At 43.6% G+C, this 13,489-nt stretch overlaps 1 protein-coding gene across 1 annotated transcript in view; it reads right to left on the bottom strand.

Moving 5' to 3' along the window:
* LOC119178443 (uncharacterized) overlaps nucleotides 1-12,228 on the bottom strand; it is a 36,529-nt gene extending 24,301 nt beyond the window's left edge. Inside the window, exons 1-2 of the mRNA XM_075866205.1 lie at nucleotides 12,093-12,228; nucleotides 11,646-11,884 (exon numbers count right to left, since the gene is read on the bottom strand). Coding sequence (XP_075722320.1) covers nucleotides 11,646-11,884; nucleotides 12,093-12,228 — 375 coding nt within the window. The remainder of the gene's footprint in view (nucleotides 1-11,645; nucleotides 11,885-12,092) is intronic.
* Between the last annotated feature and the right edge of the window lie 1,261 nt (nucleotides 12,229-13,489).

Here is a 13,489-nt window from a genome sequence, read left to right as displayed (position 1 = left end):
GAAGATTACTTTTTGTGTATTTAAGTGGGGTGTGGCGTATAAGAAATAAATATTACAGCCTTCAAGCACAAAAAACGGCGCTTCAGACGTCCCACCTAGCTCATTTGCCAAAATGATGTTGCTCCCTCTCCTGGTCGCAGATGAGCGCCTTCACAAACAAGCAGGCTCCCTGCTTGATCGATGTTATTATTCGATGATGAAGAGTATCTGTGGGCGTTTTGGTCCTTGATACTGTGTAAGCAACAGGCTGAATCCACTTTTTTGAAATGCGTGCCACAAATATCAAAAGTGCTCAATTTGCTCAGGCTGGTGTTCTTTGAGCACCGTTATCTGAAAATCCTGCCACAATGTAATGCTTTGCATCGTACTGCAAATGTTCTTTCAGCCACATTTCGTCAAATAATAATGTGCACACGCGATCTGTTATATGCCAATTCCGGATAGCTTCTTCGATGCCATGAATAACGGTTAGAATGACTCCGAAAGTCATTATAATATTTGAGAACCACTGCTTTAGTGATCTTACAGTTGGCATGTCAAGCAGTCTTGACAAAGGGGTCGACATGCGGGCTAGTTGGTACAAATTCATAATGAAATAATTGGTAGCGCAAACCAACGGGACACAAGAGAAGAGACAAACAAGCGCAGACTGAAACTCAGTTTATTCAGAGAAGAAATATATACCAGAAAGAAGAGAAAGGTAAAAAAAAAACTGGGTTAGATTGTGAAATCTCGTTTTTGGACGACACCTGATCATGATGTATTCTTTTCCCCAGTTTTTCCCTTTCTCTTTTATCTGGTATATATTTCTTCTCTGAATAAACTGAGTTTCAGTCTGCGCTTGTTTGTCTCTTCTCTTGTGTCCCGTTGGTTTGCGCTTCCAATAATTTCATTATGAGTATTGAGAAGTATCTGTACCTTTCGGACCACGAAAGTATAGGTTTAAAGCAAGCTAGTAGTGTTCGGGCGACCCCCTCCTTCCTTTACGTTTCGCACCATTAATTTTAACTTGCGTCTCAAGCAATATAAGGAATCTCTTGCGGACGTAGAACCTGATAGCATTGAACGCGTCTGACTTGGAAGGTTTTTTAACCTTTCTCTTGCCAATTCTTGACAGTGCCATCCAAAGCCTTGAATTTGTCTTCTCCAAGTTGTTGATTTTTTTGGCTGTCTGGAGCGAGCTCCTAGAAGTCTTGTGTTGTCGACCCGGTGGAATCGAACCTGAAAGACATAGTAAAAAAAGTTTAATTCTACTGTATTTTTGTGAAATCTGAGCTCAATTTTTGAAACTTAGTAAAAGTTTTAGCCACTTTCACAATTTAAGTGATATTTCCATTAATAATCATTGTTCATACTTAGTTCTAGATCCTTCAATTATTAAAACTTGGGGCATTGAGAACAGGCATCTAATAAGCACACTGCTGGGCTATTAACGGCATATATCTACACTTAAAGCATATGTGATAGAGAAATCTTCATCGTGGAAAACATGAAGCGCCAACTGATCATTGAAGTTACTGATCATTAGAGTACTCTTTGCTAGCCAACTTTGTTGGTTATGCGTTCAATATGAAATGTTAGGAAAAAATAAAGAATTCCTAGTCTGTTCTTTTAAAAACACCAATTCCTCTTAGGAGGCAACAAACCAGCAAAAAAGGATCAGACAGGCGCTCGTCTCGTCCTGCCTTTCTGTATACATCGCTCTGGTTCTCACCGGCTAGCAATGTACGAGCTCGCCCACCTGACATCAAGTGCATTTTAAGATGTGTTAATTGTTACGTGTCATTAAAATGCTCGCTGCAGGTCACTGATTAATGTTGAATTGTTTTAAAGAGCTTACAAAGTAAACTAATTTGCGTACATGATGGCTCAGCCTGTTGAACTTCTTCATCGGCGCTGTGAGCGGACATTGTAGCGGGCCGAGGAGAGCCTGTGAAATAAGTGTAACGTAACACAGATTTAAGCGCGACATACTTGAAACTAGCATTAGACGTCACGTTAAATAATTGCAGTTAGAATCATCCAGGGTGTTTCCTCACTATTAAACTGGTCTCGTCCATATTCTGTCTCCTTACCAGTCTAAAAAAATGTGAAAACACACGAAAAGAGAACGCTACGCGTCACTCACTAAATAAATGGGTGTCCCAATTATCCTGAACGAAGATTCCGAAAATCTTAATGCGCTGCAGTCAGAAAAAGTTAACCCCGCGGTACCAGTGATGGCTTAGCGCGTAACCGTAATCTTGTCATTTGTGTTTATTAGGCCTATTGAAAATAATAGTAAATTATTAATAATAAAGCTTTAATAAATAAAGTACTTTCTAGATTCTTAATTTTAAAAACGACTTTAGACTAGGGTGTCGTAGATTACATATATTTCTAAAAGTCCACTTCTGGTGCTCTTATTGTCAGAGCTATCGCGCAGTTGTAGTAACAGCGGTACCAATTTATCCGCCACTCACTCACCAAGCGCGCAGTCACTGATAACGCGCCACATGAGGCAGTTTCTCCAGTTTTGAGGCAATTTTTTATTCAGTGAAAAAAGTTGCGCTGCCGGTAAAATAGCAGGAAGAAATGATTCCGAATCGAGAAGGTTACACGTAGAGCGTTCTGAAAGAGATCTTTTCTCTAAACTCAACCATTGTGAAGACGGCAAAATTTTTACTTAGCTGGTTATATTTACCAGCAAAATTATGCTGAAGAATTCATGGCTGCTGTGTACACCATGCGTTGGTATTGTTGGTGTAATCTGCGTGCGAATCTCAAAAATACTGAGTCATGATAACTGGCACAGGTACACATATTGAATCTTATGACATTTCTGTAAATACATGTTAGAGGTATGAAAGCTTGTGCTATTGCATGTTGATCGTTGGGCAGAGCACAAAATAGACGAGGCACAAAAGAAATGAAGAAGAAGGGACAAGCTCTGGCCTAACAGTTGTTAGATCAGCGCTTATCCCGTCCTCTTCTTTTGTGCCTCGTCAATTTCGAGCACTGGCCTAAGATGGATACTGTCCAACTCGCCCGTCTTTAAGTCATACTATATTTGTATGTTCACTTTACAGTACTCCCACCTGGACTTTCGACGTGTCTCTGCCCTTCGCAAAAGATGGGAACTGTCAGCACAGCACATCTTAAAAGCCTTGTCTATCCAGGATCCGCGTAGTCTCCGCTGGTGAAATGGACAGAGCACAGCCGGTAGGTACTGTAGATATGACGAAGCGGTAAATGAGCCAGGTCCTCCCTTCTCGCATACTGTAGCCAGACGCGAGATCTGGAACATCAACATGTGCGTGTGTTGGGTTAAAAGGAATTTATTTCTGTTTTAAGGTGCAGATAAGATAGTTTTGAGTGAAAACTGGCATATTTATTTGAGATAAGCGTTATTTGATACATTTCAGACACTCCTTTTTTTATTTGATATTTGTTACAAAGACTACTTGTTATAACATCAATCCTGAAAACAAATTTTAAATGAAAATCTGTCATTATTTATTAGGAGACGCGTATGCATGCTTCTAACTGAGTTAATGGTTGTTGGTGACGACCGCAGCTTTCCTCCTAATCCAAAATATGTTTTTGCATACCATAGCAGCCATCCCACACCAGGATCTCTAAACAACTATTTGTGCATATATACCCTCGCTCACTGCGTATTCTTCGGGTATTTTTCGCAACCCGTTGAAAATCTGTAATGAAAACCTTATCGGAAACTGGTAATAAATTATTTGCTCACGTAAGCCTACATTGTCCAATTATTTTGGGCTTTTAGCTGTAGCTGCATTTTTTGTGAATATATTGTATTTGCAATTAAAGCTTAAACTGAAGCTTGAAATCGAAGTGTAAATTAATAAATTATAAGTACCATAATAATAATAATAATAATAATAATAATAATAATAATAATAATAATAATAATAATAATAATAATAAATAATAATAATAATAATAATAATAATAATAATAATAATAATAATAATAATAATAATAATAATAATAATAATAATAATAATAATAATAATATATTATTATTATTATTATTATCATTATTATTATTATATTAATAATATTAATAATATTATTATTAAATAAAGGCACAAAGTAATTGCTTGGTTTGTATATTTATTGCTACAAATTTCTATGCAAAATGTCGTAGATTCACGTGGGGCCAAAACGAAACACAATTGAAACGCAGTAATAAAATAGCACCCGCCTAAACTTGCAAGTGTAATATCTTTTGTAGTCACTACTTAATTTACATAGTGCTAACAACACATGCTATGAACGTATATTGACCCTCCCTTAAAGCTAGAAGCCTTCCTCCAATTGTACATAGAGTGCTCTTAAAAATAAAGATGACAATATAATAATAACTACAATAATAATGACGCACGCAACGAAAACAACCTCAACGCAGGCAATTTAAAGGTAATGAAAAGAATGAGCATAATTGACACTGTTATATTGTTATTGTATATGTCGCTAGAGATACATTGGTTGCATGCCGTGCATGCACTTGAGCCAAAATGCAACATCGAAATGCAAAGCTTGATCAAAACGCATTAAATTAACAACACAAGTGTAAGTAATCGTGTGCAGCAAATGTAGTCATTAGATTAAATTCCGGATGCTCTGCCGCCATGTCCAGTATAATTCAAGTAGACTGTAATAAATAAATCACGTACATGTATGCTCAGTTAAATTACACAGCTACTACTGCAACCACATCCTAATATGCCGTGCAAGCATAGAAAAACAAAACGAATAGCATGCAGATCGTACCTTTGGTCTGCGGGAATCCGAAATAATTTCATGCCGGTGTGGCGTGAAGAATTTCAGCACCACTCGGGGCAGCATGATTTGTGATGACGACGTGAATCTTCTATTCATGCGTCTGTTTCGCTGAAGCTTACCAGGGTTTCGCTGAAACAAACTTTGCGTTAGTAAAAGCGGCCTTTGGGACCTTGTAGACAGGACGACCTTGAGAGACCGGACGACTGTGCAGTTGGTTGGTTGGTTCCTCAATAACCTGGCGCAACCCACCTAGGGGAATAGGCCATGAATCGGACGGTGCCTTTCTTTTTAAAATAATTCACTTCTTGAAAGAAAGAGTTGAATTCATTAGGTATTACAGGTAGTAATTGAAAGTTGCAGGATTTCAAAACAAAACGAAAAAGAACTTTGAAAAGGATGACTTAATAAACACAGCAAAAACAAAACAAACGTCTATGCAGGAAACAAGTGAATTAAGCTATGCTTAGCATTCCATTCTTTTAGTTTAGACACTTATAAAAATTTTGTAACAGCAATAAAAGCGCTCCTGTGGCTAAAGCCACATGCGATGGTGCCAAATGAACGAATCACCGGAAGTGACAAGCTCAAGTACAACTTTCGTAGGGGTTCTTCTAGTAGTCTTTTCCTGTGACTTTTGAATCATCGGCTTGACAAAAAGAAGTGCTACAAAGATTCACTCTCATTACAGTGAAGGCATAAAAGCGACTGTGAAGGTAAAACTCCACCCGCGAAGGTAAAATTTCAATGAAGGGACTCGACAATGCAGTCTTGTAATCACTATTTCTTCCTTTCTTGGTGAACACCACTTGTTCTTCCGAGGGAACTTTAGCTGTGGATAGTCTGATGAAAACAAAGAAGATTTTTTGAAGTTATTGGCCGTTGTGCGTTTTTCAAAGCGTGCTGTTGTGATATATTCAGAAGTAGGCTAAATATGTAAAAAAGGGCAATCAAGGGAAGATACAGCTAGAGCATCTGAATGCTCATTGAGAGCTAAACCTCCATGGCCTGGTACCCAAACTAGCCGAACGAGTTGCATATGTCTAGGAATGAGCGAGTGGAAAGTTTCTGAAGTATGCGAAAAAGTTATTGAGCTCAAGGCAGTACAGACTGCGACACAGTCTGTTAGAACAATGACCGCTGATAGATGTTGGGGCAGTTTATGCAATGCTAGGACTACTGCCAGTAGCTCCGCTTGGTAAATAGGGGTAAAGTCGGGTAGTCGAATTGAGAAAGCCCCATCTAGAGAAGATGATATGCTTCCTACGCCATCCTTCTCTTCATAAACAGAAGCGTCAGTCGCTATCACAATGGATGTTTCTAGATTGGCCAAATGATCTTCCAAAATGTCATTTATATACCGATATGGTAAATTTTTGCATTCTTGGGATGTATATCATGAAATTCAATCCTAATTGCGTGTACAGCGTTGAGTACAAGTATTTCCCAAAGGTTAACTCTTAAGGGCTCCAAAAGTTTCTGTGTAAATATTGTTTGAGGGCACAGTAATTTAGACCATTGGTGGTTGAAAAATGAGGCCTGCTGGTTAATGAACACAGTGTGACCTTCTCCGAGGTGTTGCATAGATTTTAAGGAATTTTCGTACTGTTAGAATATGAAAACTATTGATACGAGAAGACAGGCGGCATTCTTCGTATAGGATATTGTTCGCAACATATTTAGGTAGCCAAAGCCATGAGCGTAGTGATTCGCGTTCAAACAGAATCAGTGGTCGAACTTTGCAAGCCGGAGCGCCAGAAAACAAAACACAGCTGAATGCTAATATCGGTCGAATGTACATGCAATACATCATGACGAGCACGTCTCTACGCAAACCGGTACGATACTTGCTGAGCCTGCACAGCATCCCTATGGCACGTGCTCCTCTAGCAGCCACGTTTTCTCTGTGGGGACTCCAGTCAAGTGTTTCGGTGTAGGTTACCCCCAAGTACCTAACTGAATCGACCTGAGGTATGACGTCTTGTTGGTACATTATTGAAATTCGCACTGGGGCATTTTGTACGGAAACTATGATTGTGCTTATGTTTATATTGAGGGTTAAGGTAATATCCTCTAGCCACGTTTCCAGACTATTCATGTATGTCTGCAGAATCAGGTACAGTGTGTGAATGTCTGTCGACGCAGCGAAAAATGCGATATCATCGGCATACACATAGACCTGTACATATTTCTGTATGGGAATGGTCAATAGTACTACATTAAATAATAAGGGCGATATTACTGATCCATTTCCCATTTCCCACCCCGGGTGGCGCTCGTATTTTCGCAATCTCGAACAGCTACCTAGGGGTTCGCTTGAGTATTACCTGATAATAATTAAGTAACCTGACAATAAATATAAAATGGAACAACAATGTTCAAATATACTCGTAAGTAGTACAGCCCCCAAACGTTAGGATCACTGCTGTCACAGGACAAAAAACTGTGATGTTGTATCCCCCTGACCAGAGCAGCGCATAGGTCCGCCATCTTGCCTGGCTAGCAACCACAGCTATACGGTGATGGCGCCCCCTGTTTTTGCAGGTGACACGCCTGCCATGCTGCATATCGACATGCTTGGCGTGCGTCCATCACACGCTGTTTGCAGTGCTTGAAGGCACCTTTTCTGCCCGACGATTGCCTACAAAGCGCAACATAAGAGCTGAGAAAATGATGTGGTAAAAAAAAAAACGACGTTCTTGCTCAGCGTGTGGCGAAAAGGGCAGAGCGAAAATTATCAACTTCTTTTGTCTTGCGACATTCAAGCTTCGTGCATTTTCGGAATTTTTCACCGAATAACGAGCGGGAACATTAAGTATTCACGTTGCGCTGGTGAAATGCGATATTCGTTCACCTTGACAGTACGTAAAATCACCCGATTAGTGTCGGTGACTATAGCTCAATGAAGAGTTATGCCTTAGGCTTTGGAAGTGCGTAAAAGCATAACGGCGCACTCCTTGCACAATTCTCGTTGTGTGATGCACGTTTGTTCATTGTTCTAAAACGATTTGTATCACATGTAAATGCAAATTATTACCCGATATGCAGCCTACATAAACTTAGTTTAATGTTCAGGTCCAAAGTTTGGCGTAGTTTTGCGGTAGAGTATTGGACTGCCACGAAAAAGAGTTGGGTTTGATTCTTAAATACGACATATGTTTTTTTTACGTAAGCTTTCCTTTTTTTTAATTTCGGGCCATAGCGGTCACGGACACCGGCGGCGCCGAACATCTACAGCGCCTGAATCGACCCTTGTGATCTTGTGTCCCAGGAATAACAACTCCTCGTACGCAAAGCGGCACTTTTCTGGCTTCAGGGTTAGTGCAGAGGTCTTGATAGCTTGAAGTACCGCTTCAAGGCGCCGGAGGTGCTCGTCGAGGCTAAAGGAAAACACGACGACGGTATCCAAGTACACGAGGCAAGTCTGTCATTTTAATTCAGCCAGCACGGTGTCTATAACGGGCTGGACCGAATGGGCTGACCTTATGCAAAGACCAAATGGCATGACCTTGAACTCGAAAAGGCCTTCTGGTGTGATAAAGGCCGTCTTCTCTCGATCTCTCTCGTCAGCCTCAGTTTGCCAATAGCCAGTTTTTAGGTCCATCGAGGAAAAGTACTTCGCGTTGTGGAGTCTATCCAGGGCGTCGTCTATACGTGAGAAAGGATACACGTCTTTCATTGTGATTTTGTTCAGGCGGCGGTAATCGACGCAAAAACGCAGGGTCCCGTTCTTCTTCTTCACTAATACCACGGTTGACGCCCACGGACTCTTGGACGGCTGAATGATGTCGTCGCGTAGCATTTCATCGACTTGTTTCTTCATGGCGTGGCGTTCGCACGTCGAAACTTGGTACGGGTTTTGTCGAACTGGTCGGGCACTTTCTTCTGTGATGATGCGATGTTTCGCAAATAGGGTTTGTCGAATTCGCGATGATGACAAGAATCAGTTCTTGAATCGCAAGCGCAGGGACATGAGCTGGTCTTGTTCGCACTTCTAAAGGCTCGGGTTGACATCGAAATTTGGTTCTAGACCTCGGTTCGTCGAAGCAGCATCGGCAGCTTGGAAGAGGGAAAATCAATTGGTGGACTCTACGAATTCATCGATGTAGGCGACCATCCTACCATGATTGATGTGCCTGTATTCGTGACTGAATTTTGTCAGGACCACCTTTGCCTAGCCGTCAAGTAGCTCAGCTGTGCCTCTTGTGATGCCAATCTAACGGTCCAGGGCAAGGTGCTGATCGTGCTCGACGATGCCTTCAGGGTTATCGGCTTTTTTGATGCCAACGGAAATGAAGACGTTGGAGGAAGGCGACACGGTGACCTACTCTTATAGTACATTCAATGCTAGATTCCATGGCGTCGTAGGAGTCGGCAGCGTGTTTGCTGAGGTTAAGGTCATTGACTCAGACCTCAGGTAGATGATAGTGCCGTGTTGACTTGAAAAATCCATTCCAAGTATCACGTTCCTGGAGCTACTTTGTAAGATGACAAAGCTCGGAGGACAAGTCTGGTTATTGATGGTGACTCTAGCTGTGCAGACTCCAATCGGCGTTATTAAGTGACCTCCAGTGGTCTGGAATTTGGAGTCTTGCCATGCAGTTCTCAGTTTTTTCAACTTCGTCGCGGAAGACCCACTGACGACGGAATAATTGGTTCCAGTATTGACGAGAGCAGTGACGAGGTGGCTGTCGAATATTACGGCGAGATCGCTGGTTCGTCGTCGTGCGTAGTGGTTGGGTTGTGGCGTCGGGTTATGGCTACGCCTATTTGCTGCACTGCTTTTACGTTGCGTCGTTCCGTCTTCATGATGCGAAGGTTCGACTTCAAGGCCCTCTTCGTCTTGCGGCGGTTGCTTGCGATTTCGTTGCGGCGTCGTCGTCGGTGGTGGCGGAGGATCTTCGGTAGTTCGTAGTACAGCAACCGCACTTCCATCGGTTGCTGCCCTGAGTTTTCTGAGTATGGGCTCGGGCAGCGGCCCCGAATAGGACCGGTGTGCTGTCGGCGTTGCGGTGACATGTAGCGGTCTGGCGACGTAGAAAGGTAAGGTTGTCGGGGTGTCCACGGTGCTCCTGCAAGGTAGTCGGCGATATCTTGAGGTCGTTCACCCCGATGTGGTCACGGCGTGTTCACGTCGAAACTGCGTAGTCTCATTTGTCGGTACTGGCAGCGGCGGTAGGTGTGGCCAGCTTCCCCGCAGTGGTAGCATAGTGGGTGATAGTCGGGAGCGCGCCAAACGTTGGTTTTCCTCGGCGTGTATCGCTGGCCTGCTTGCGGGCGGTATGACGAGGCTGGGGGCCTCGATGTTGTCTCGCGGCGAAACTGCCACGATGCGGTGTCTAAGCGGGGACGTGGGGAGGGACCTGCGGACTGCTGCAGCATAGCTTATGGCTTACTCCTGTGGCTGTGAAAGCTGAGGAACGCCCAGCGATTGTTGGATCTCCTGGCATACGGCGTCCGCGATGGAGTCCACTTGAGGCTGCGCTGAAGGTAGTAATTTCCGCAGCTCCTCTTTCATGATCGCTAGGATCGTCTCACCGCGGTCAGGGGTTCTCACCGCTTGGATCTCGGTGTAGCTTGCAGCCGAGAAGCTGCGGTTGTATTGCCGTGTCCACATTTCGAGCGTCTTCTTGATTGTGGATGATTCCGAGGCGAATTCAGCGACCGTCTTCGGCGGATTTCTGATCAGTCTGGTGAAAAGTTTTTGCTTTACACCCCTCAAAAGGAAGCTCACTTTAAGGTGAAATACGTGGCGCAAGGTTGCCAAAGAGAAGAATGAGAAGACAGAAAGAGCGCCAACTCACAACTAAGTTTATTTTCATGAAGCATTCACAATATATAGGCTCTTGAAGGACATGCACAGAACATTTCATTCACTGCACGTGCAGGCATGAACATTTTGATGATGTAATAAACGATTATTGCAATCATGATATCTGGGAACCAGCAACAAACGGATATGCCTGATGTAAAGATGTCGAAAAAAAATCAAACACACCCAAGTTTGCGAAAAAAAAAATGCGACGAAAAAACAACAAAAAGGACCGACAGACACTTCGTAGCAACCATCTAAAGTACATCTAGATCCAACAGTTGGAATCCACTATTATGAAGCAAAACTGAAGGCACGCTGACGCACGAGTCACATTTCTTCCTTATGTGAAAGGCTTCGAGTAACTCCCGCGCCAGCGCATCCCGGCTCCTTCCAAGTAGTCGCGTGGCGTGCAGCCACACGACAAGCCAACTGTGGCGTGCAGCCACACGAAGCACAGTGGATGGGCAAATGAAACCCTGTTCCATTCCTAATTGATAAAGAATGCTCCCTTAAACGGTCATTTGTACAGCGCCCTGTCTGGCCTATATAGACCGTGCCACAGCTCAGGGCAATTTCATAAACAGTGCCCACGGCACAACGCAGGAAGATCTTTGCATGTTTTTTATCGCGCACCGCCTTGGCACCTCTTGAAGAAATGCGGGCACAGAGCCTTGAAAGCTTATTCGGAGCAAAGAAGTGTCTGTCAGTCCTTTTTGCTGTTTTTTCCTCGCATTTGTTTTTCGCAGGCTTGGGTGTTTTTTTTTACTTCTTTACATCAGGCATATCTGTTTGTTGCTGGTTCCCAGATATCATGATTGCAATAATCGTTTATTACATCAACAAAATGTTCATGCCTGCACGTGCGGTGAATGAAATGTTCTGCGCATGTCCTTCAAGAGCGCATATATAGTGAATGCTTCATGAAAATAAACTTAGTTGTGAGTAGGCGCTCTTTCTGTCTTCTCATTCTTCTCATTTGCAACCTTGCGCCACGTATTTCACCATAATATGTACCAACTAGCCGAACATAACGTACTGTTAAGCTCATTTTCTTCTTCTCGGTCATGTTGGGGCCGGCGTGACGGAACAGCCGGGTCATCTCTTCTGCACAGATGTTCGCACCTTCGTTGGGAAGTTGAACGCGTATCTCCAAGGCACTAGCGGCACATTCCTTGCGAACGACGCTCGTGAAGTTGTTGAGGAACGTTGTCCAGAAGACATCCCAGGTGCGTATGGTGAGCTTCCGGTTTTCAAACCATGGTTTTGCGGCGTCTTCTAAGTAAAAGTAGACGCAGCGCAGTTTTTCTTCGGCGTCTCAGCTGTTCAAGGTGGCGACTCTATCGTATCTCCAGCCAGCTTTCTGGTTCTTCAAACGATAATCCCCGGAAAATTTGAGGCTTCTTATGCTGCTGGAGCAGGGTGGGTACAGGTGGTGCAGGAGCTGTCATCGTCGCATCGGTCGAGCTCAGGGTTTTAGTCTTACCGGTTGGGTCTCGTAAAGGCCCGAACTCTAGCGGGAGCCCTTGCGGCCGGTGGCTGGCTCGCAGCTCAGCGCTGGCGTCGATGTCCCCTTGACGGTGTGGGCTCAGCTCACGGCTGGACGGAGCCGTTCGGTACATGGGCTGGGAAGCACCTCCACCAGATGTCAACGGGTCGTGACGTGGACGAAGGAAGCAGGCTGCAGGTCGAATAATAAAATGTTTATTTGGGCCGAACTTGTGGCCACGTGAAAGGAAAATCAGATTACAGCAAGAAGCTGGCACTGATAGCGGCGAGTAGGGCGTCGGCCGTTGATCAACTGACAAGCGGCGAAGCGTGTCGGCATTTCTATATGTATGTCCTTTCCATCGAATATTCTAGCGCTATCGCGAGCGGTGACGTAGGTTCCAGAATGATGTGTAATGTTCACTAAGTAAGCGTAATCTTAACAAAACGATACGGCCTCGCAGCTTCTCGAACATCGTATGGCGTGGGTTGCGCTGAACGTAGTGTAACGAGGCGATAACAAAACTTGAGGAGAGGAACGTGGCACTATTCTCTCTAGGCAATTCTCGTTCTTTTGGCGCCCTTCATGACGCCATAGCAGTGATTCACGTAGAAAGATTATGGCACATACTCTAATAGAATGGTTCATATACGAATTGTCAATTACTTACCACCCTGCTTTGTCGTGAATTCGCCACCCACCACCCCCGTTCTTTCCCGCGTCTTGCAGGATTATAATGCGCGATGAACTTGAGGTTTCGCTGCATTTTGTGAGTTTCCGATTACGCAAGTGTAAAAAAGAAGAGTGTAGCCGAGAAGTCCGAAATTCTGATAGGCTCAACGCTTGGCGCTCACATAGCACACATGCTTTATCAAGACATAAATTTCAAAGATCCTGCAAGAATCGTAGTAAAGAGAATGTAGTGCAGTGTAATCGAGAACTAAATCAAAGCAAAATGCTCCGAAAAATTTCGTTCTCACAACGGAAGAATTTTTTACAGAGAATGCAACGCAGCTCTGCATAACAAAGGCTAGCATGCTTCAGCGGTATTTGTAGAATTTTTGATTACGAGAAGCATTATATGGACGCTATCTACAGGCTTCCATCATCTCTGTCATGTCCCGTATGAAGTCCAAATAAATTACTTTTGTATGTACCCTGTATAATGTTCCCGCGGATAAATCTCAAAAGCGCTGTAGCGAGGAGCACTGCTTAAACATTGATAAAATGAACTGCCCATCTCTACCACACGAAGAGCGCACCCGATAACAGCACTCCGCGTGCAATGCCTACCATTGTTTGCTCCTCAACCGGTAAGAAAGCCTGCCTGCCTTTTGCTGGTGAAAGGAGTTTGAAGGGATACTCGGGTAGCAGGCTTCGTGGCTTGATCCGCA

The sequence above is a fragment of the Rhipicephalus microplus genome, chromosome 1, assembly GCF_043290135.1.
Source record: "Rhipicephalus microplus isolate Deutch F79 chromosome 1, USDA_Rmic, whole genome shotgun sequence".
Classification (NCBI taxonomy): domain Eukaryota; kingdom Metazoa; phylum Arthropoda; class Arachnida; order Ixodida; family Ixodidae; genus Rhipicephalus; species Rhipicephalus microplus.
Note: the sequence above shows the minus strand (reverse complement) of the source record. Positions and strands in the feature narration are given on the sequence as shown.